Genomic DNA, 21355 nt, shown 5'->3' with positions numbered 1-21355 from the left:
TTTTCATAGCACTCAATGATACATCTGTTACTATGAAAAAAGTGACAGTATGATTGAGAGCCCAAGGCAGTTTGTCTCATACATTTAAACATTACTATTATTATTTGAAATATTTGCGGAACTATGGCCTGATTTCTTAGCAGACTTGTAACTAAGTCAATACAGATTTATTGTTAATTACTGTAACAAAAGTATTACTAATAAAGTACTTCAACTTTGGCTTGGAAAGACAGCATTAGCCCTAACAGAACATCTGATATTTGAATATGATTACTGATAATTAAAACAAGATACCCAGTAAGGAAAACGAAAAAGGAACATAGCAAAATTATCACTAGCCTAAGAATTTAAACTTTCGAGAAAGCACTTTTGATACATCTATGAGAGTTTATATTACAACAGCTCTAAGATAGTTTAACCAGCATTCATCTAATGACATATACTAAATTTAATCTTCACCTTGGTCCAAAGGTGAAGAAATGAAAATGTCTGAAAATACTGACTGTGATACAAATCAACAACGGCAAAACATGTTTGTCTATTGTCTAGCTTGAAGTAGATTATCTGTAACAGTACTTAACTCCACCGCATATCTGTGGAGTTCTCCGTGGTCTTTATCGAGTGTTTTTTTTGTTTGTTTGTTTTTCTTTTTTTGTTTGTTTTTGTTTTTAAGCCAGTCTTGGCCCCAGTTTCCAATTTTAACACTTTCTCTCAATATTTACATTCAGGTATTTCAACTGTGAAATCTTCAGGATGATGACCATGTTGGGAATAGTGTTTACTCAATAAAACAGTACCATCTCCACCCCCTAACACATCTGATACATATTTCCAAGAAAGACCGAGTTCCTATTTACTTCAAACTGAGTGAATACAAAGGTAAGTTACTTTTTACTCCCACTGCTCTAAGCCTAAATAGTTAAATACTGTTCAAATACTTCTTAAGTCATGTGATGTAAGTCTTTCAGTTGGAGGATACGACATTTTTAAGGCAAGCCTCTTACCTGAGGAGTCTGCTTTGGACATGCTCACCTCAGACTGTCCTGCTCTATAAAACACATCTGAAGTTAACCTGTTCAGACAAGCCTATGATTTTTAGCTTCAATTTTAAGTTATTTTTAACAGCTTAAGAACAAAGTGCGATTATGTTACTAGACACCTAGTAACCTCTTTCAAACAAGGCTCGGCACATTTCTCTCATCTTTCAGTGTTTATCTTGGTGTATACACAAACATCAGCATTGATGTAAGGTACAATTCTGACCTAAATGACTGGGTTGAAAGTTCTGATCCTTGGCAATTAAGAAGTGGGTTCTGGAATAGAGCTGTACAATTCAGGTGGAAAGGAAGAAAAGCCATGTGAATGAATATAACATTTAAATACAGCCAGTGTCTTATCTGTTTACATATATAAAGTGTCGCAATTACACATACTTATTTCCTCCTTGCTGAAGTCATTAAGACTTGGAATTCCAAATTCAACAACACCGTGTCATTTTTAAATATCTACAGTTTTATTGTTGAGAAACCATCAAGCTTTTTATGTAAACGCACAGTTAATTTAACATTTTTCACCCGAATTTATATTTTACTTTTAACTGAAGTATAAGAGATGAAACTCTAATGAAGTGTTGACTAAAAATTCAACCGTAACACTGAAATGCACACAGATATACCTATCAAAGGACAGAAGTATTTGCTGTTTTTATCTGAAATTCAGTAATAATTTCACTGTTTTTAAATTCTAAGAGGTAGAACATTTCTCAACAGGCATAAAATTTTGTGTGCTAATGTAGCACGGCACATCACACCAGCAATTTGCATCACTTCCTAGAGTCAAGAAGGTATGTAAAGTGTGATTATGAGGTAAAAATCAGTACTGTCGTAACTTCCTATACAGCTTTGAAAACATGCAATATGTAATATTTACAACAATTACTTTTTGAGAATGTAGGCGCATAGGTGCAGCCCAGTGAGGCTGCATAGTCTCCATCCTAAGAGAGGTTCACAACATGACTGCACATGACCCCAGGCACGGCTCTAGCTCCACTTTAAGCAGAAAGGTTGGACCAGAGTTTCCAGACACCTCTTCCAACCTCCACCATTCTGTGAACTCTAAATTTCTCCCTAGAGCAACACGTACAGAATACACATGGAGATGACGCTTGGAAATTTGGTATTTATTTTCTCCTTATCCACAAAGCACAAACAGACCCTTCGGTAAAAATTTTATACGGCACATTTTTACATGGATTATGTAAGATTGCTAGCCTAACTCAAACTTACTGAATTAAAAATTGTAAAAATCTACATGATGCTTTATTTTAAGACAGCAGCAACATTACTATCTGAAACAACCTAGTTTAATTCTCGCCAAGAAAGATTAGTATTATCTTTGTTCTTGTTACTGGATTTGTAAAATCCTTACACAGTTAGCCTTTCATGAAGCATTGTCAGGGATTAAGAACATCTTTATGAACACGTTCTCATATAAAGAAATCATAACAATTCAACTTTATTTCACCCAGAGCAGAGAAGTGTGCCAATTAAAAGCTCTGTTTTGAGGGTTTATATCTTGGCAGGTTGAAAACGGATTAGACAAGAAACTAGCAAAAAAAAAATTCTCAGCTCAGAGAGGATTTTTGGTTTTTCTTTTTCCCCTTTTCTCTCTTTTTTTTTTTTTAAATGTCAAGCACACTTTAAATCTCCTAAGCTGTTTATAATAATGGAGTTGCCAAAAATAGCCTAGCTAAAAAACACTGAATTGGCTGCATCTGTTACAGAACACAAAGAGCCCCAAAACATTGAAGAACATTAGAAAAAGGCCTTAAAAAAAATAATAAAAAAAATGGGGCATTCTGGAGGTTTTTATTTAAAACAAAACAAAACATCAGTGCATCCATTTTAGGTACAACTGTATCTTCATATTCATGAATAGTGGTACTGCCAATGAGTAAATACTCTGATTTTTTCCAGAGAACACCACAGCAGCAGCAAACGTCATAATAACATTAAGCCTTCTGGACAACAGGATTTCAGCATGCAGACTATACCCCTGCATCCTTGCCAATACCTCCTTCTTAATTACTATGATTGTAATCTGCACAAGGACCTATGCTTAACGAGTTTTGTCCCAACTCAAGAATGGTAGCACAGGTTAATACTGTCATAAGAATCCCCTCATTTTCATTAGCTCTATCTCAATCAACCAACAACAGATTCCACTGACTCCGCTGAAAGATAATATAACATCAATGATGCTCCTGGGCTGCCACAACTGTGCGGAGCAGGAACAGAGCTCATGAAACAGGAGAGACATTTAGATGTCCTGCAAAGTCTATACAGACTGTACAGAGTGGGATACAGGACCAGTTAGGTACGTACTACAGCAATATCAGCACCTATTTCAGCAGTGTTTGGCAGATGGCATTTAGAAACACAGTATTACCAATACTGTGTAGGCAGGTTTGTTTTTTTTTTTTTGTTATTTTGCTTTTACTTAAAAAAAAAAAAAAAAAAAAAATCAAAAAAACACAGCTGAATAGCTTTATGACTCCTTCTGAGTCATTTGCCAAACCCTGTACAACCTAACACAAATTAAAGGAGGCACTGTGAGTACACCAAACAGGTATTTTTTAGAAGAGGCACAGTAAGTTTCAAGGTGCAATTTCATGTGTGGCTACAGGCAGACCACAACTGCTGCTACTAAAAAAGAAGAATCAAGTTCTCTCTGTGCTTACACTGGCTCTGGCAACCCTGAAACTTGATTGTGACCTGGATCAGTCCAATAACTCAAGTGAAAATGAATCATGCTCCGTGCACCCTCTCTAATACATTTCTTGAGCAGTCGCTACAGTGGATGAGAGAGAAGTGCCCTAATTGCACGGACAGGACCAGACGATTGGTGGCTTTTCATTTTGGCAGCAGGCAGTCCTGCAATAACGTGTCAGTCACAAAATATCAAATATCACTGGTACGGCATTATTTCTCTGCAACATATGCATCACTCACAGTTGGTCTAGTTTTCACAGGGATCACACAAAACAACTTGCAATTCCCATCTTACTAGCAAAAAGTTATTCTAAATAAAATAATTCTATGGTGATTTTTTCCAGCATTCTTCTCAGAATGAATTATTTTCCTCAAAGTTTTCTTTAGGCTGCTCTAACATAAGACAGATTCCAGCCTGAGGAGTTATACCCATGCTCTTACAAGTAAATAAAAGTCAACATCTTTGAGTGGGAATGTTCACTTCTATAGAAGCTTCTATTCACATTTCCAGATATGAATATAGATGTGAATCTATAAAAGCTCCCAGCACTCCCCCCACAAAGATGCTGACTACTATTTTTTATTTTGCAGAGGCATCTCCATATATCACCAGCACTAACAGGAACCCTCTGGACATTTTTTAGACCAACTCAACCGCCACAGAAAACTTTGAACAATTTTAGCAAGAGTGCTCAAACTGTGATTGATCTACATAAACAACTTTGAGTTCCTACCTTTACCTACCTGTGAGCTTTTATGTCAATATATTCATGTTAAAAAGTTACCTGGGTTGGCCATCTACTCTGCTTATGCCATTAAACCAAAACTCCAAAGGGTGTATAGGGCTAAGTGCCTTAGAATTGGTTATTACATTACCCTGATTATAATAAGCAACCATATACTTGATTTTCCAGTCGGAATTTGCACTTGACAGCTTCATGCAGCAATGTGCCAGAAATGAGAATTAGTTTGACTATGTGCTAAAGCAATTAACTTAATCCATAGAAATGAAAAGCATATTAATTAAGTTTATGTGCTCTTTCCTCTCTCGTTCCCACACTACTAAAAAGGAAAAGGAAATAAGCTTTCTTTCCAAAACTACCATATATGAGTTGATTTATAAAGCATATCTATCAGAAGAGAAAGCATTTCAAAATCCGTTTAGCGTTTTAAGAAAATAAATGAAGTTTAGCAGGATGTTAAAATATGCTTTGAGATACAAACCAAGTATGGAAGCGATAAATAGATCCACTGTACTTGAAGGCTAAACTGCATTGTGTATTTCACCAAAACAGATAAAAACAACAAAACAAAATCACCAGCAACAAAACAAGAATATAGTTTATCAACCTTAAGAAAAATATCCAGTATTTTTTGTGAATATTGAATTATAAATAGCTTTTAGGATTGCTCATATAGTAATAGAATAAGAAGTCTCAAATGCAATTTTCTCAGTGATAGAATAAACTATAACAAAATGGAATTAAATTATATTGAAGTTTTTAAGAAACAAAGTAAGTCCAGTGTTGAAAATACTCTTCTGAACGAACTATAGAACTATTTCAGACTAAAGATGCAGAAAATGCAGCAAAGCACCTGATTCAGTTGCAAACTGAATACTAGAGTACAGCATCACTAAGAATAGGAAACAATGCTTTGATGGCAAACAATTATTCAGACCAAAATAAAAGTGTGATAAAAAAAAGATTGCCAGAATGAATAAAAAGGTAAAGATTAAAAATCAAAAGTAGCAAGGTCATAATCACCGAAGAGAGCATTCTAGATCAAACTCCTTAAAACTGTCCATGACATTGACTGAAATATTAGAAGAAAATACACAGTACACAATATTTTATTCATGAATAATTTTAGGAAGGTATTTAATACTTTTATGACTTACCAGCTGTGAAGTCATTATTTAAATCTATAAATGCATGAGAGTGCGGTATATACATGCTACTTTGAGTATCTAATGCAGCATGCCATGAGAAGTTTCTGCAATGCAAGAAGAAATAACAATACATTTCATCAGTACTCATGGATTGTTAAGCATAATATTATACCTTTAAAAATTAAAATAAATCATGTTCTCTTAATGTTAAGTGAAAATTACTACTTAGCTTACGATACACTAAATGACTACAGTAACTGTTTGAAAGGTTTTGCAAAGGATGATTCATAAGAGGATGGGCTTTGGTTAGATTCTATTAGGTTTCTAAAATAGTTTTATTTGTACAGAAAAGCATCACTATGCACAAAGTGAAGTTTAGATCCTTCACTTCCACTATAAATTCGAAACACTGCTCCCTTCCCACACGTAGTTTTACTATTAGTATTACTTTTGAAATCAGATCAACTAAGATGAACAAAACCAGACATAATCACATGCTGTTAAAGCAGCTCATGCCCGCTACGTGTAAAGCGACTTGATTTGCAGTCATTTAGTAAAAATCAGAACAAGAATTAAGCTATCACATTAGGATAGATAATAGGCTGTCATTTCCCAAGCAGGTGATAAAATATATATTTAATTTAACACAAATAAGAAAACAAACAAATCAAGCAACCCCCCCTAGCCCTCAAAGAAAACCCCAGACAAAACAAAATGGCATACACTGCTGGTTTGTTTTAAAAATAACTGAACTTCCAGCAAACCTCCCCATTAGCACCGTATTTGAATATAAAAAAAGAAAAAATTTGAAAGGCATAGTGGTTGAATCAAATACATTACTTTCAGGAGCTTTAGCTAATACACTCAGAAAAATCTCTATACGCAATACACATCAGCAGGGCAGTTATATTACTGCTTTCTAGAATCACTTAGTTTATTGCAGTGACATGATTAGCTTAGTCCTCTTTATTGCAATCATATCACATAAAACTGTAGCCAACTCAGACAACTCTTAATGACTGCAAAGTGGCCCTAGCTACTCCTTAACACAAAAGATGCAATACAGAGAACATCACTTGCATGTACTTTTTTTGCAACTCAAAGTTGTCTACCTTTTGCGGCAGTTTTCATTTTAAGAAAATTTTTAATCAGTTTTTCATTTTATGAAAACTAATAAGCCAACCAAATACTTTCCTTACTAAGAAGCTCAACACCTTTACATAGTGTCATAGAATGCTTAAAGATACACGTGGGATGCAGACTTGTGTATGCACAGTTCCAGTCTCATGTCTCTTTCATAAGAACAGCAGCAGATGACTGAATAAATTATCGAAATTGACACTAATAAATATTGAGCTTACCCGCCTATAAATATCTGTGGCTTACTTGAATCGCTTGTGACACCAAAGATGTCAGGAATCAAGTCACCATTAAAGCTGAAAATGAAAAACAGTTTCAGTATTTCCTTACTCATTACAGGAGACAAAACTGGTTGCTCTTTTCCTGTATTTGGTTAGCATTTTCCCCCCAAGCAATGATTAATTTTCATCTATGTAGTCTTATCCAAGTTTTGCCTCTTGCCTGAGCTGCTGATAGTAGTATGCTTCTTTGAAGATTTAAAACTCTGCCACTCATTTGATTTTGCAGCTGTATAAGTCACTTTTTGTTACTTAACATGAATAATAATTCTAGTTATTTTGCTTAAAGATTTTTTCAGATTTAAGATGCAAAACGGATCAAAACCTTCTTACTCAAGTCTTTTACCTCCTCCACCCTTCTAAAACAGACATTCTCCAATTTCCAGAAATGTACCTAGTTTTTGCCTACATATATGCTGCATGGCAGAGGCTTAGTGAAGACAGAATTCCATCATCACTGGAAGATGAGGTCTCAGCAGCATAATCAAATAGAATCACAGCTTATTTGACATTGGAAATAGGGCTTAAATATAAACTGAAAACATAATGTACATTGCTTACAAGAAGTAACAGCTTTACATAAAGTGAGCCTAAATTTGCTCCTTCCCTTGACATACCTGCTCCCGTCCCTCCCTGCAATAATACATGTACACACATATTTTACAGTCATTTTAATGAAAAAATATTTTCACTTTGATAAGCCAGTAAGGTGACTTGTTACCTTCAAAATTCACAAAAAATAAATGGCTCTTTTTCTGCATAAAACACCAAGTAATGCAATTTTAAAAAATAAAAGCTTATTTACTATTGCAAGGCTGATATAATATATGAGATTTGTAAAGATGGATGATATGTTTCAACGTCTTTTATTAGACCAGTTGACATTAAACAAGCCACCCTCTACTTAAAATGAGAATATTTGAAATTTTAGTGTTCAAATATATGCATCCAGTTGCTGTTAGTCACTGTTATAAAACCTTTTTTCTAAAAAGACAAGCGATACTTACTCCATTACTAGAGGCTCATCATGAAAGGTCTTATTTAGCATAGTTTTATGGTTAAGATCTGAAAACAGAAAATACCCATTTGATTAACTTACCAACATGTTAAAACAGTAACATATTTCACAAGTACAATCCTTCTATTTATGTAATGATAAAAATAAATAAAATCAGCCATCACTGAACATGCACAACTAAATGGTTTCCTGAGATTATGCATAAATTTAAGCTTTTAATTTCAGATAGGAAACGCAAGTAATAGTTGAAATGCTGAAGCTACTTTCTCCTCTCTCTCCACTAAGAACATCCAACAAATTATTCTAAAGAGATCATAATGAAACGTATTTTTATGTGTGAGTGCTATCCAATACACATACGAAATGTGAAATAGTTGGAACGAAGACACTCAAAATTTAACATTGCACAGAAGATCTGTTTAATGTTTTGCCACAATAAAATATATTCCTAATAATATACACTGTGTGTTTGAAATAAGGATTAAAGGTAGACTACCTAAATTGGAAATGACAATTCTAAGTCCTAATCAAGTTACCACTTCACAGACTTCAGTTTTACTTGCAATCCAAACCCCTTGCCACATCATACCAGTTCCTTCATCTCTCTACTTTGTCTTCACTCCAGTCCCCATATTTTAAAGGATATGACAAATCAAGAGCAGGGTAATACTTCTATTACCCAAGCAGGCACCACATCCTTTCCAGTAGCCTTGCTACATACCAACCATTTCCTGAATTTTTAACCTCTGACTGCTTTCTGAGAACCACTTTTGTCTATTCAGAAGCAAGACAACATAATTTCATTTAAGTCCTTCATATTCTTACAATATTACAGCTACCTCCTGTTCTCTCAATTCGTGATCCAATGCACTTTCCCGGTTTGCTTGTTTCATCTCTGAATAAAGCCAGAAGCAATGCAATCTAAGGCCATCACTTGCCTCATCTATAACTACTTTATAATACAGTTGTCTGCAATATTGATTATTTTCAATAGGTTTTGTGGACTTGTGAACATAAGATTGTGGACATAAGATAATCATCTTATGTTGCTTTTCTGTTCTTCTTCAAACTCTAAACCTTTCCCAAAATGTTTTCCCAGCAAAGTCAACAGAAAATACTTGAGACTTCAAGAGGTCCTATCACCCATGACTCTATCCTAAGATACAATCAGGACACTGCTAGACACCTAGAACACCAATGCAAGACGGTTGTCTAAGGCTCTTGAAAACTTTCAGTGAGAGAATCTACAACCTCTTTTCCCAAGCCCTGTCTTTAAAGAATTTTCATTTAATAGGAATACCAACCCTGATATTACAGTTAGTAAGTTTGTGTGTGACATTTTGAAAATTTATGCTATGAACTTCATATCCAGGCTCTTAGCACTATCTAAATTCAAATTAGGCCGCATTGTGGGATAATCTTGGTGAAGCTCACATGCATAATGGGGAAGCCACAAGAAGTAGCTCACTGTCAAGCTGTAATATTGTTTGGTATTGCCTGTTGCATGATATCTAAGCAAAAGTCTTAGTTTTATTCTCTTATGTTAATTATTGAATATAGATTAACAACAAAATAATGTATAGGTATGAAGCTGAATAGCTGCTAATCATTGTTTTTACAATTAAAATAATCTCCACACTGTAACATAACTTAAAACTTTCAGAAAATCCTCGGAATTATTAAGAAGTCTAACAGTCTTATTAGCAAGCAGCCTCAGCAACTTACCTAATGTTTGGTTATGGCCCCAGAAAATAAACAATGAAAGTTCATCTCTGCCATGACCTGGCATCCGGGTAGTCAGGAGAACATCCATTTGTGAGTCACCATCATAATCTCCAGGAACTACACTGGTTATGACAACACCTAGAGATCTAGAAGTAAAAACAAACAAAAGAGGCCCCATGTGCATATAATTATACATGTGCATGAAAACTGAATTTGAGTACAAAGAAAATCAAAGGACTTAAGTTTCCCAAGGGGATGGTAAGTCACACCTTAACTACGTAAATAACAAATTCCACAAATTCTGTCATATGAACCACACACACACACAAAAAGGCAAAACAAAAGTGTATCAGAAATGACTCTGGAAGCTTCCTTGTCAAAGAACTTGAGCTCTAAGGGCAAGTTGAACCACATTGCCAAACAAACCACAGCACAGACAGTTCTAGTCCTGTTCCCGCTGACTGTGAAGATGTCCTTTCAAGAAAAACGACCACTTAGATTGTTTCATCACTCAGTGTCAATACTTACTTCATTGGTAACTTAACACGGGGCTTAAAGTAAGGTTCCTTTTGGTCAGCCAAAAAGATAATCAACTCATTGCCTGCAAAAACAAGTAAGACAACGAATAACCCCTCACGGTTAAGGAACATAGTGTTATTTTTATATATAAAGCACCTAAGTGTTGTGTTACAAATGGTCATTCCTCATAACAGCAAAAATACACACACTTCCTCCTCATTAGAAAGGAAGCAAAAGGAACACTTATTCAGTATAACAGTAGAAATCTAACTGTATCATTGACATAATCCATTAGCATCAAAGGGATGCTGATATCAAGACTATTCTTGGGGGCTTAGTGTTAAACTTCTCTTTGCTATCGCTGCCACATACTAGATTAGTAAATGTCACACGTGAAAAAGTAATAGGCATTGGTTCTACACAAACATTTAAATCGTAAAAGCTGACTTAAAGAACTCTTACAGTACTGTCTCTGACATGGCAGGATCTGATGCTGCTCTCCCAAGCCTGCTGACAAGAAAGTCACCGGAGTAACCTGGTTCCACACAGCACTTCCTCATTTAGAGGCAGTGATACAAGCCACTGTCATTCAGTTACTACAGTATAATCTAAATAGAAGCCCGTATTTCCTGTTGCACATAGAATTGTTTTGGGGGAAGAAAAAAAATTCTTAAACTATAATTTTTTTTCAGTCAAAAAAATCATAATTCATATACACTTCTGCAATTAAAATCATACTTCACAGCTGAAGAAATAAAATTGTATTTTTATTTACTAATCCTTTATTATGTTTTTCTGCATTTTCTAAGAAAGTCACCTGGAGCATCCCTATCCACAGGTTGCCTAAGTGAAAATAATTCTCCAGCTCCAAACTTGAGCTACCATAGCATACTTCAAGGGCTTTGCTCTGTGGCAAATTTCACAGCTGTGAAATATCAGAACAGAAACTTTTTGGATATGAAAAAGGAAAATAACTGCCATAAACGTATTTGCAAAGGAGAATATACCAACAGATGACTAAATGAAAATAAACCCTTTCCAAATGGATAGAGGCAACTAGTGCGTCCCATCTGGCAAGCTAATGCAGCCAGGGTTGCACTGTACCTTCACAGATGATTAGAAAAGCTGGCACGCTGTAAGCTGAAGAAGCTTGCTGGCTGGTTAAGCTTTTGATAATAAAGACGTAGGTTGACTGCTAAAACTTGCTATTCTGATTTCACACACTAGTTTTTTTACCTGCCTTTTTATCATCTAGGTGGTACAGTAATGATGCTGATGAAGCAGATCAATCCTTACACTTAGCAGGCTCCAAGTTAATTACGCTTCTCTGAATTGAGATTTTATGGTCTCTAAAGATGGATTTATGAAGATTTTGGCTCAGAGCTCATCAGCAATCAAAACAAACAGACTACTGGAAATTATCTGATGAGCAGAAAACTGAAAGCAGTATGGCACTACATCAATCCTCAATGTACGTATCCTAAAAGCTGTCTGCAGTTGTCATCCTCACATTTCAAAAACAGCACAGAAGAAAGGGGAAAAAAAGTACAGAGAAGGGTGAGGAAAAGGGCACAGTTTCCATACAAACAACAACTCAGTAGCTTAGAAGTTTTGTGGTCAGGATACCTCAAACATTTCGAAAACTCCCCAGTGAGCAGCAAAAGGTGAATTACTGACTGCCCTGACGGACTGACTATTGGAAGAGGCATCACATACGAGTAGAAAGCAGCGGGTTCAACAGGCAAGAAGGATGAGTTTCTCCACTTGTCAGACTTTTAAGAAGTGCCACAATCCACGTCTGATGTTCAGACAGTGCTGACCTCTGGTTTGCTCCCACTGGTGTCAACTCCCCAACCTGAGCAGAGCCCCCCAGCAGCTGACAAGCCGCCAGCCTGGTGCACGGCTGCTCTCCTTTGAATTTAGCAATGCCCACAGCGGGCTAACATCCAACCCATGCTCCATGCAAGCACGAAGCGCGCTTCCTCCCTACTTCCCAACATATCAGGAAGCAGAAGCAGGTCTGGAGGAGCAAAACCTTCCGCTTAGCCAGGTGATGCCTTTACCTCACCTCAGCCCACAAAGCCAGATGTGAAGGTAAACACCCCTCCTACACAGCGCCCCGCTCCGCTGCCAGCCGCACACCGGCCTCTCCTCACCGCCCAGGGGCCGAGGCAAGGGCCGAGCGCTGCCCCTCCCGGCCCCGGCCCCGAGCCCCGCGGCCACCCCCGTCCCCCCGGCGCTCACCGCCGCGCAGCACGAACAGGTCGGTCTGCTTGTCCGAGTTGAAGTCGCCGAACGCCGCCAGGGTGCCGTGGGCCTCGGCGCCGAAGAGCTGCGCCGTGACATTCTGCAGCGCCTCGCCGGGCCGCGCCGGGCCCGCCGCCAGCACGGCCAGCAGCAGCGGCAGGGCCGCGCCCGGCCCCCACACACGGCGGCCGCCCCCCATGGCGCGGCGGCACTGCCCGCCGCACGCAGCGCTTTACGGCGGCACCGGGGCGGGACCGGCGCCGCCGCCGCCTCGCGACAGTTTCGCGACAGCGGCCCGGGCGGCTTTACGGCCGCCGCGGGTAACGGGGCGCCGGGCCGCGGGGAGCGGCGCAGCGCGGCGGGATGGCGGCGGCCGCGGCGGCGGCGGCCCACATGGCCGATGTCAGCTGGAAGATGCTGGAGCTGCGGGCTCGCTCGAAGCGCTCAGGTCTGACCTCTCGGCTCGGCCCCGGGGCCGCCCCGCGGCTCCCCGCTCCCTGCCCTTCCCCTCGCCTCGCCTCACGCCGCGCAGCGGGCGGCCCCGGGGGCTGCGGGGCTGGGTGAGGGGAGCGGGAGCTGCTGGAGCTGCTGGAGCTGCTGCTGCTGCTGCTGCTGCTGCTGTAGCATCGCTCTAGGGCAGGCGGAGCGCTTTAAAGCACGGGAGTGCCAGCTGCTGCCTGGTTTTCCACGGAAAAGCATTTATTGAGAGTTTCGGGTGCTGAAGTCAGTCTGCAGGGCAGCGAGGTTCTGGCCTCAAGTGGAAGGGTGAGGTTTAGGGAGCTGCCTTGAGTTTCAAAAGCTCAAAGACCCCTGTTTTCTGTTCTCTTTTAAATAAAGTACAACAGTACTGGGACTTTACTTGCCACTGTTCCAGCGGAAACAGTTTTCCAAGTGGTCCCCGTGGTGTTTCTGTATTTGGCATTCGTGCCTGCACAACTCGTGGTTTGATTTGTGCTGCTGTCTTAGTGACAGGTCAGACTGAAGGAGGTGGCCTTCCTGAGGGCCTTCCAAGAAGGAGCAGTGGTTAACGACAGCTCTGATTGATGAGGCTTTAAGAATTCTACTTATGTATAGTATTAATGTGCATGATACCATTATGAAGACTGTCCACTAAATGAATTCCTGTTTTATGGCTAATTATGATTACACGGTACTGTTATCTGAAATTGATTAGTGAACGTAGCCATAGAGCTCTACCTAATACAGCCTGGATCCCGTGTGTTGGGAGTGTGCGAGTCCCGAGGCACACAGCAGCGTGCTAACTTGGCGCTTCCCGGCTGAGCTGGGCTCTGCCACTGCAGAAGGCATTCAGGTGGTTGTGAATGCTTGACTTTTTTTTTTTTTTAATCTGCTGCTGCCTATTACTTATTTATTAAATATCTAAGAAAGTTTTCTCTGATAGTGACAGATTGTTACTGTAGTTCAATTCCTCTTTTTCCTACTCAGGGATCTTGTCACTTATACGGAATCCAAATAAATTTGTTTATTTGCGAAATAAAGCTTGTTTTAGTTGAAATGCCTTTCTGATTAATGAGTTGGTGTAAAAATTAATTTGTCTATGTGATCTTTTAGGTAACAATCTTATCTAACAACAAAAATCATGTTCTTGTTTCTCAGATTCCCTCCTACATCTTTATAACTAAGTTTGTGTAACTTCAGAGCTCTTACTCTTCCTTTCTGGTGTTGTCAGAAGGAGCCATGGCTGTTAGCCTCATTGAAATTGGCTGGAACTCCCCCGTGCTGTTCTGAATTGGATGAGGGCTATGCTGACAGTCCCAGCTGACAAACAGTACTGTTTCTTTTTTCTTAATACCTTGCTTAGAGTAAGAGCTAATAAACATGGAGCCTTTCTATTTAGTAAACATGGAATATAGACTCGTGCATGAAACTCATGAGTGATTTATGTTTTACAGCCAGCAGCAAGGTATCATTTAAGACCCTATGGTGTAGGAGGTAATGCATATCTTGATGCTTATGTGTATTAAAATATGTTACGTTGTTGTCAGTAAGAGCAAGTTTTCTTGAGAGCTGTTTCTTTCCCTTCCTTGAACAATAAAATACTGTTTCAATTGTTGCTACTGTGATAATTAACAGTTAGGAACAGGTTACAAATATGTTCAGCAGTTGGCCAGTCTACAACCTCTGAAATTTCAGCTACTTTAAAGAGCCTGGTTGCTTTAAAGATTTGGAACGACTTGTCAGCGATATTTTCTTATTTTATCCTCCAAACTGGCAGATGTTCCACTTCAAATAATAGATATTCAGTACCATCAGCTGTGGATATGACTGCGCAAAGCATCCTAATGTAAATTCCACATTGGATAAAAGCAACACTATGCATAAGCAGAATTCTAGCTGTCAGTGCTTACTATTACTTAACGCTTTTTTTTTTTTTTTTTTTTTTTACATGTTAAACATGTATTTTTTATTTAATCCTGAAATAGATCACACAGATATTATTCAGCACCTTTAGACTTTAGTAGCAATTTTTGTATCGAGCAACCATAACTTACTGTGTAAAGTCCAAAAGATGGTCTTAGTGTAGACTATACCATTTTGCTTAGTTAAGTGTTAGTGAAGTAAAGGCAAACTAAAACTGATTTTTAGAGTAGAAGAGGGAAAACATGAAATATAACAACATGGTACTACCCTGCGTGCTGTGCACTCTGTCATTTTATTAACTCCACTAACATTGCTTTCACTTAATTTAATTCTGGTTGCCTTTAACATTTACTAAACGGTTTTGAAAATTGCTGTAGCTTAGCCTGAGACGTTTGTGATTAGCTGCACCAATTTGAAATGGCCAATTTGGATGATGACAGAACCTCATCTGCGCATGCTTTTTTAAAATTTGGTAAGTGTGCAGTTTTGTGCTTTTGTTTGTGGCTATTGAATCCAACAAAAACAGTAATTGTTTTGTGTTTCACGCAGTGTTTTGTGTTAGCAGCTTTTCTGAATTGCGCAGTATAACTTAAAAATTCAAGTGAAAATTAATGGAAATTGGAATCTACTTAAATTGAAGTCTACTCTTCCTATTTTGTTTGGATGTTCTTTTTTGTGTTTGTGTTCTTGCAAATGTCTGTCAGTATAACAATCTCATAACTGAATTGTGTTTCTAAGCTAATGGTTATGTGAAAAGTGTACAAATAATGGTGTTTTAGATTTCTTACAAGAAAAACAACAATAACAACATGACTGGTTTAGCGACAAGGAGTAAGATTACCTGCAAGTCAGTCATTGTTCTAAACCTTGACTTTTTGAAGTTAAGTGGAAGCAAAATAAAGCCTCATGAGGCAGCTTCTCCTTAGCTACAACAGGAGCTTGTATATATGAAGTTATCAAGACCATTACATTTTTAGCTTAATAGATTTTGGAAAGAGTTTGACAGCAACAAATGTGTCTGTATGTGTAGTAGCTGATCTGGGAGGAACCTCAACAGGCCTCTTGTTCACTCTGCAGTGAAACATGTTAGCAGCACAAGCGATAGTGAGAGTTATCAGATAAGAGGATTTCAGCTGTCTTTTGCTGCAACTGAGTCACTTGAACTCTGCCTGTGGCATTTCTGTTTTGCCTCTTCCAACATGAAAAGGCTCGTGGACTGTTGACATTGTAATAAATAAATAAAAAATACTTTTTCTTGATTATCATGTTGCTACTTGACATTTCTGGTTTTAGTTATGACACAAAATAAATGTTTTTAGTAGTGTTAAGAGGTATTGTTGTAAGTTCGCAGGCTGAGAAATGACAGTGATGGCCTTGAAAACCCTGATCATTGTTCTGCCTTGCTTGTACCATTTACAAGGCTTGTGTGACACACTTTGGCATTTTGGTTATGTGGAGCTCTTGTGTGCTGGCATGGCAGTTAAGGTTTTCTTTTTCTTTTTGGTCTTCGGTAACTTTTGTGAGTTGTTAGTTACTCTAAATTGAATTTTAGTCAGTTACTATAAATTGTTATATATTTATATATAAATAATTGAGTAGTTAGTTACTATAAATTGAAATTACTGAATTACTGAAATCAGTAATTTCAATTAGTTACAATGGACTAAAAAGGGAAATAGAAAACAGACTTTTTTTTTTGCTTTTTTTTTTTTTTTTTTTTTTTGCTTTTCCCATGACATTCTAAAATATCTTGAATTCTGCACAGTCCAGCACATTATTTTTCTTGATAAGTAATAGCTGAAAAGTGTTGTCACCTTACAACTATTTAAATAAAATCATTACAAGATCTTACTCCTTTGTACCTCTGTTGTGACTGTTTCTCAGTCTGGGTAACATTTCGTCCCTTGCATTTACTCCAAGTGTTTGTTCAGGTAGAGAAATGCCTTAAAATTGGTTTCTATTTTCTTTTATTTTTTGCCCCCTTGGGTTTTCTGGTGGTGTTGACACTGAATCGTGTAGCTGTTCAGTTTGGAAGGAAATTTTGGAGCTCAGCTAGTCCAGCTTTTTGCTCAAAGAAGGGTCAGCTGCGAGATGGTAGTTTCCTCCAGTACATAGTGATTTCAAAAAACCAAACCCCACCACCACCACAGGTGGTACGTGCTAAGTTCATGGGATAATAGTGTTCAGATGTTGAAATATATGAGAAATGAATCTTCTTTCTAGTGAAAGATAAACCTGTTTCTTGTTTCTGAGAGCTATTTTTTTATTATCATCTTGCTCAAGTCTATGAGTTTGGACTTTAATGGCACAGAACTGTTAGAGTAAACTGTGTTATATCTGTTATATCTAACATTTCTCTTCAGTACTCACTGAGTCTCAGCTCAGGAGAGATTGCGGGAGTCTAGAGGGAAATGAAATGTCACGTTGGCAGGATATGATTTGTTCATATGGTATAATTATTCTTAAAGTTTCCTGCATGAAGAAATAAAATCCTCTTTCGTCCCAATGACTGTAATGTGAAGATGGCATTCCCCGTACTAATATTGGGCAATGATATACTTGTGATCTGAGATCCAGAACTTGCTGGTGTCTCAAGTGTTGTATTACAGAACTAGTGTTGTGTTTAAGGGCTGCAGTCAGTTTTGATTCTCATGCTATGCATCAAATTTAGAAAGAAATCTGGTATTTTGAGGCTTTTTTGTCAGCTGTGTGCTGATATTAGTTATGCATGGGTACATTTGCCTTTGGCATATTAAATGTTTGAAATAAAATTCTTGTCATGTTACCTCCATTTGCTTGTGATTAAACTTTAGGGGTTTGCTTGTTTAAGTACTTTGTAGAATTTGAATAATCAATCCATCCTAAAGTAGGTAAATCTTTCTCCGTAGTCTAGATCCAGAATTCCATTCTGCTGTCGTTCTGATGTTACTGCAATGTGGGGATGCTCAAAGCCTCTCGAGATACGAGTTTGGGAAGAGGGTTTTAAAATATTGGCCATATATTTTCAATCTAAATATCTAGGCAGTTTGTAGTTCTTCCTGAAGAGCAATTATGCTATTCTTGAATGTAACTAGACTAACAACAAAGCGGATGGGCAAGCACTCTAACATCAGGATGACATAAGAATTTTCAGCCTCTGCAGGCTGTATATGCAGTTATTCACACTGCTTACAGCTTGTCTCGGAGACCTTCCCTTAATTTCCTTCAGGATTGTACTCTGCTTATAAGAGATGAATAAATTGATAATTTTTTCCTGAAATTATTGTACCTTTGAGTTTAATCCGCTCAGTAATGTATTTGTACAGTTCCAGTGTCTTAGCTCAGTCTGAAATATCTTGTCCAAATATTATGGAAGGTCTGCATTAGTAATTGATGCTGCTTTTATTTTGCTGTTTCAGATCTCTTCCTGTTCTCTAATACTTTGAAAGGAAATGGCTGTCCTTTTCAGTAATTCTTCAACCTGAAGAATAATGAAATCATATTAATGTGGATCTTTACGGAGCCACATCTGAAGTGAAAGGGGATTTATTTTCTCATTTTCTGTCTAAAATATGGATATAGCATATTTAGTTAGGAAAAATAGGGATTTAATTAGAGATGGGTCAAGGACTTTGACTTTAAACAGACTAAATTAAATACCTGAATGTAGGAAGTGACGTTGATTTCCTATTTATTAGTTTATTTTGAAGTAGTTATTGACCTGCAGTGGTCCACTTCTGATTTGAGGAAATATGGGCATGCTTCATTCGTTGTGGGAAGAAAATCTAAACTACTGTGTACCCTATTTAAATTTTGTATATGTTTTACATCAGTATACAGCTTAAAAATACTAAATCAGCAAAGTATTTTAGTATTCCTTCCTAGGATGTGTGCATATTTACCTTAAATGAAACTTGTACTGTATGGTCACAGTGAAATTAGATATTTTAAAAAATGATAGTTGAATGTCCTCATTCTCCTTGTTCTGAATGGTAACATGCAAACTGAGAACTCAATTGCATCTCATTCAGCTTCAGTGCTGGGAACTCAATTGCAGGTGTCATTCACTTTCAGTGTTGTAGCGTTTTGATGTCATTTTGTCAGTTTTAAATCCCATATTAAATAAGTAATTGAAAATAACTTTATGTATTAAGTTTCTGTCTTGCTGAAATAAACTGTTACGTGGATTCTGGAAAAGAGCATAGGCAGGCTTTTTTAGCTATCCTAAAAATACTTACAGCTCCCCTGGTGTTATGGTCTCACTATAAAACCACACAGAAGTAGCAGCCAGCTTCATGGTTTTTTGTCTGCTTGTTGCTTTCAATTAGATCATGGTACTAATGACCCATAATTTACCACAGGACTTGTCCAGCAGACATCTAGACATGCAAACAAACATAAACTACATAGGTATTTGTGAGCAATATGCAGAAGACTTGAGTTTTGAGTGTTGCTTTAAACAACTTCTCTTGCATATACTTTTTAAAGAATAAAACTTCTTTTTTTTTTCATTACTTCTTTTTTTTTTTTTCATCAACAACCATTCCGACTGTTTCATTTATTCCTGCTGGTAAAAGTTTGAAATATCTAAACGAATATAATTGGTAGATAGTAGTGCTTTGACGTTTTCCTGCTGTTTGCTCTGTTCAGTATTCTTTCTGCCCAAAGTTGAAATCTTCATGCTGTGAAATAGGAGCCAAGCATATACTTTCTGTTGATGATAACTTTATTTTGTTTCTCTGTTGGCCACAGAGGGTCACAGATTGTCTGGTAAGTATGTAAATTAGAACAATTTTATTTTAGAAACTTGTACCTTGTGTGTATACGTGTTTGTGCCTGTGAATACTCACCTGGTTTCCACGGTGCAGTGTGGGGTTTAATGGTCTGCAGGAAAGAGATATTCTGAACCCACTTCACGCAGAGTAGTGTCCTATGTATGTGTCACATGGTTAACAAATCTAAGAGTAAGTATCTTTATTTTGCCTTTGAGAACCTCATAAGTAAACATTTCTCATGAATTTGCTACTTTTTATGCAAAGAAGTGACTGGCTGAAGATTTTCTCCTGTGCATATTCTGTCCTACTTTGACCAAGTCACCTTATAAAATTACCATCACTGCAGGTTACTATAGTGTGCTTTTGCAAAACAACTGGATTAGTAGTCTTAACAATAGAGATCATGAATCTTTTAAAGGACAGAAATTCCTAGGCAAAAAGAAGTTGAAAAACCTAATACTGCTCTGAAACAAAAAGTTAATTGGGTTCAGAATGTTGAATGTTAAACAGAAGGTATGAGAGCTGTTATAGATCGAGGTTTCTTTCCTAGTACAGAACAACGTGTGTCTTCTAGCTTTGTTTTTTAGGCAACCAAACAAGTGAGCCCTCTGTGCTTCCCACCTGCCCGCGGTCCTTGCTCCTTACCTCTCCCAGTGAGGACAGGCAAGGTGGCAGTGAAAGCTCCACTGTGTGCTCAAACACTACCAGGGAATTCAACAAAGGACCCACGGGAGTCTGCTCGAGTAGGGGCAGTGGATTTTGGTGGGAGAAAAGGAACTTTCTTTACTGCTATTGCAAAGCAAAAGTAATACTAATGTGAGGGGTGAGGGATGAGACCTGGAGGGGCAGGAAATAGTTCTCAGTTCTCAGTCCTCCTACCTCAGGATTTGATTAATAAGGCCTCCGTCACCACTCTACATGTTCCGTTTGGTTTTGGTTGAGTCCCACTTATGGACAGTCTCTTGTCTAATACTTGGATATGTGCAGGGAGTGCAAAAGAAGCAACCTGAATAGGAGCACTCTGCTGCATCCTGTCAGAAGCGTCTGGCTGTCTGGGCTTCCCTGACAATTCACTCTGAGCTTTTCAGGAGGGCAGCGTGCAGTCAGAAAGGGGAGGCTCCCATTCTTCCTCTGGTCAAATGACATCGTGGGGCATCCTGCAGTCCATGGTATTGAATAAAGCCACGAAGATTTATGGAAGGAGAGCAGTATGTTACTCTTAGGTTCTGGAAATGGTTTATCTCAGAAATTTTAAAGAAACCCATCTCTCTGATAGGTAGCTAATTTCAGCTATCAGCAAAACAGAGTGTTCAGGTGCAAACAGGGAAGTAGTCAATATGTGGGACACTGCAGAGGAATAATGTAGAAATGGTAACACTGTATTTCCCTGAAATGTAGGTAATTTGGGGGCTGTGTCTGCTGACCAGTTTGTACTACTGACCTCAGTAGTACATGAGAACACACTAACGTTTTTTCTTGAGTTTGAGATATGCATTCAACTAGGCATTTGCTGTAGCTAAACATCTGTGAGGCGTTGGAGATCCACATGGAGGTCTTGTTTGCATGGACAGACACTGTAGAAAGAATGCATACAGAAATGTTACATTTTCTGAGATAGTAAAAATGGTATT

The 21355-nt window shown here is 38.0% G+C and overlaps 2 protein-coding genes across 7 annotated transcripts in view; one reads left to right on the top strand and one right to left on the bottom strand.

The window, feature by feature from the left end:
• The window catches only part of ITFG1 (integrin alpha FG-GAP repeat containing 1), a 71245-nt gene extending 58409 nt beyond the window's left edge, over positions 1-12836 (bottom strand). The window contains exons 1-6 of the mRNA XM_027466992.3: positions 12586-12836; positions 10351-10423; positions 9823-9968; positions 8087-8144; positions 7023-7097; positions 5671-5765 (exon numbers count right to left, since the gene is read on the bottom strand). Of these exons, the coding sequence (XP_027322793.2) occupies positions 5671-5765; positions 7023-7097; positions 8087-8144; positions 9823-9968; positions 10351-10423; positions 12586-12787 (649 nt within the window). The 5' untranslated portion in view covers positions 12788-12836. The remainder of the gene's footprint in view (positions 1-5670; positions 5766-7022; positions 7098-8086; positions 8145-9822; positions 9969-10350; positions 10424-12585) is intronic.
• Positions 12837-12878: 42 nt separating this feature from the next.
• The window catches only part of PHKB (phosphorylase kinase regulatory subunit beta), a 76340-nt gene continuing 67863 nt past the window's right edge, over positions 12879-21355 (top strand). For 2 of the 6 annotated variants that reach the window (XM_038185611.2, XM_027466991.3), the window contains exon 1: positions 12879-13036. In XM_038185611.2, coding sequence (XP_038041539.2) covers positions 12952-13036 — 85 coding nt within the window. In that variant the 5' untranslated portion in view covers positions 12879-12951. Of the gene's footprint in view, positions 13037-15347; positions 15443-19701; positions 19720-21355 lie in introns of all 6 variants that reach the window. The other 4 variants (XM_038185612.2, XM_038185614.2, XM_038185615.2 and 1 more) reach the window with 4 other exon arrangements.

The sequence above is a fragment of the Anas platyrhynchos genome, chromosome 12, assembly GCF_047663525.1.
Source record: "Anas platyrhynchos isolate ZD024472 breed Pekin duck chromosome 12, IASCAAS_PekinDuck_T2T, whole genome shotgun sequence".
NCBI lineage: Eukaryota > Metazoa > Chordata > Aves > Anseriformes > Anatidae > Anas > Anas platyrhynchos.
The sequence above is the reverse complement of the archived record's forward strand: the minus strand, read 5'-3'. Positions and strand labels throughout refer to the sequence as shown.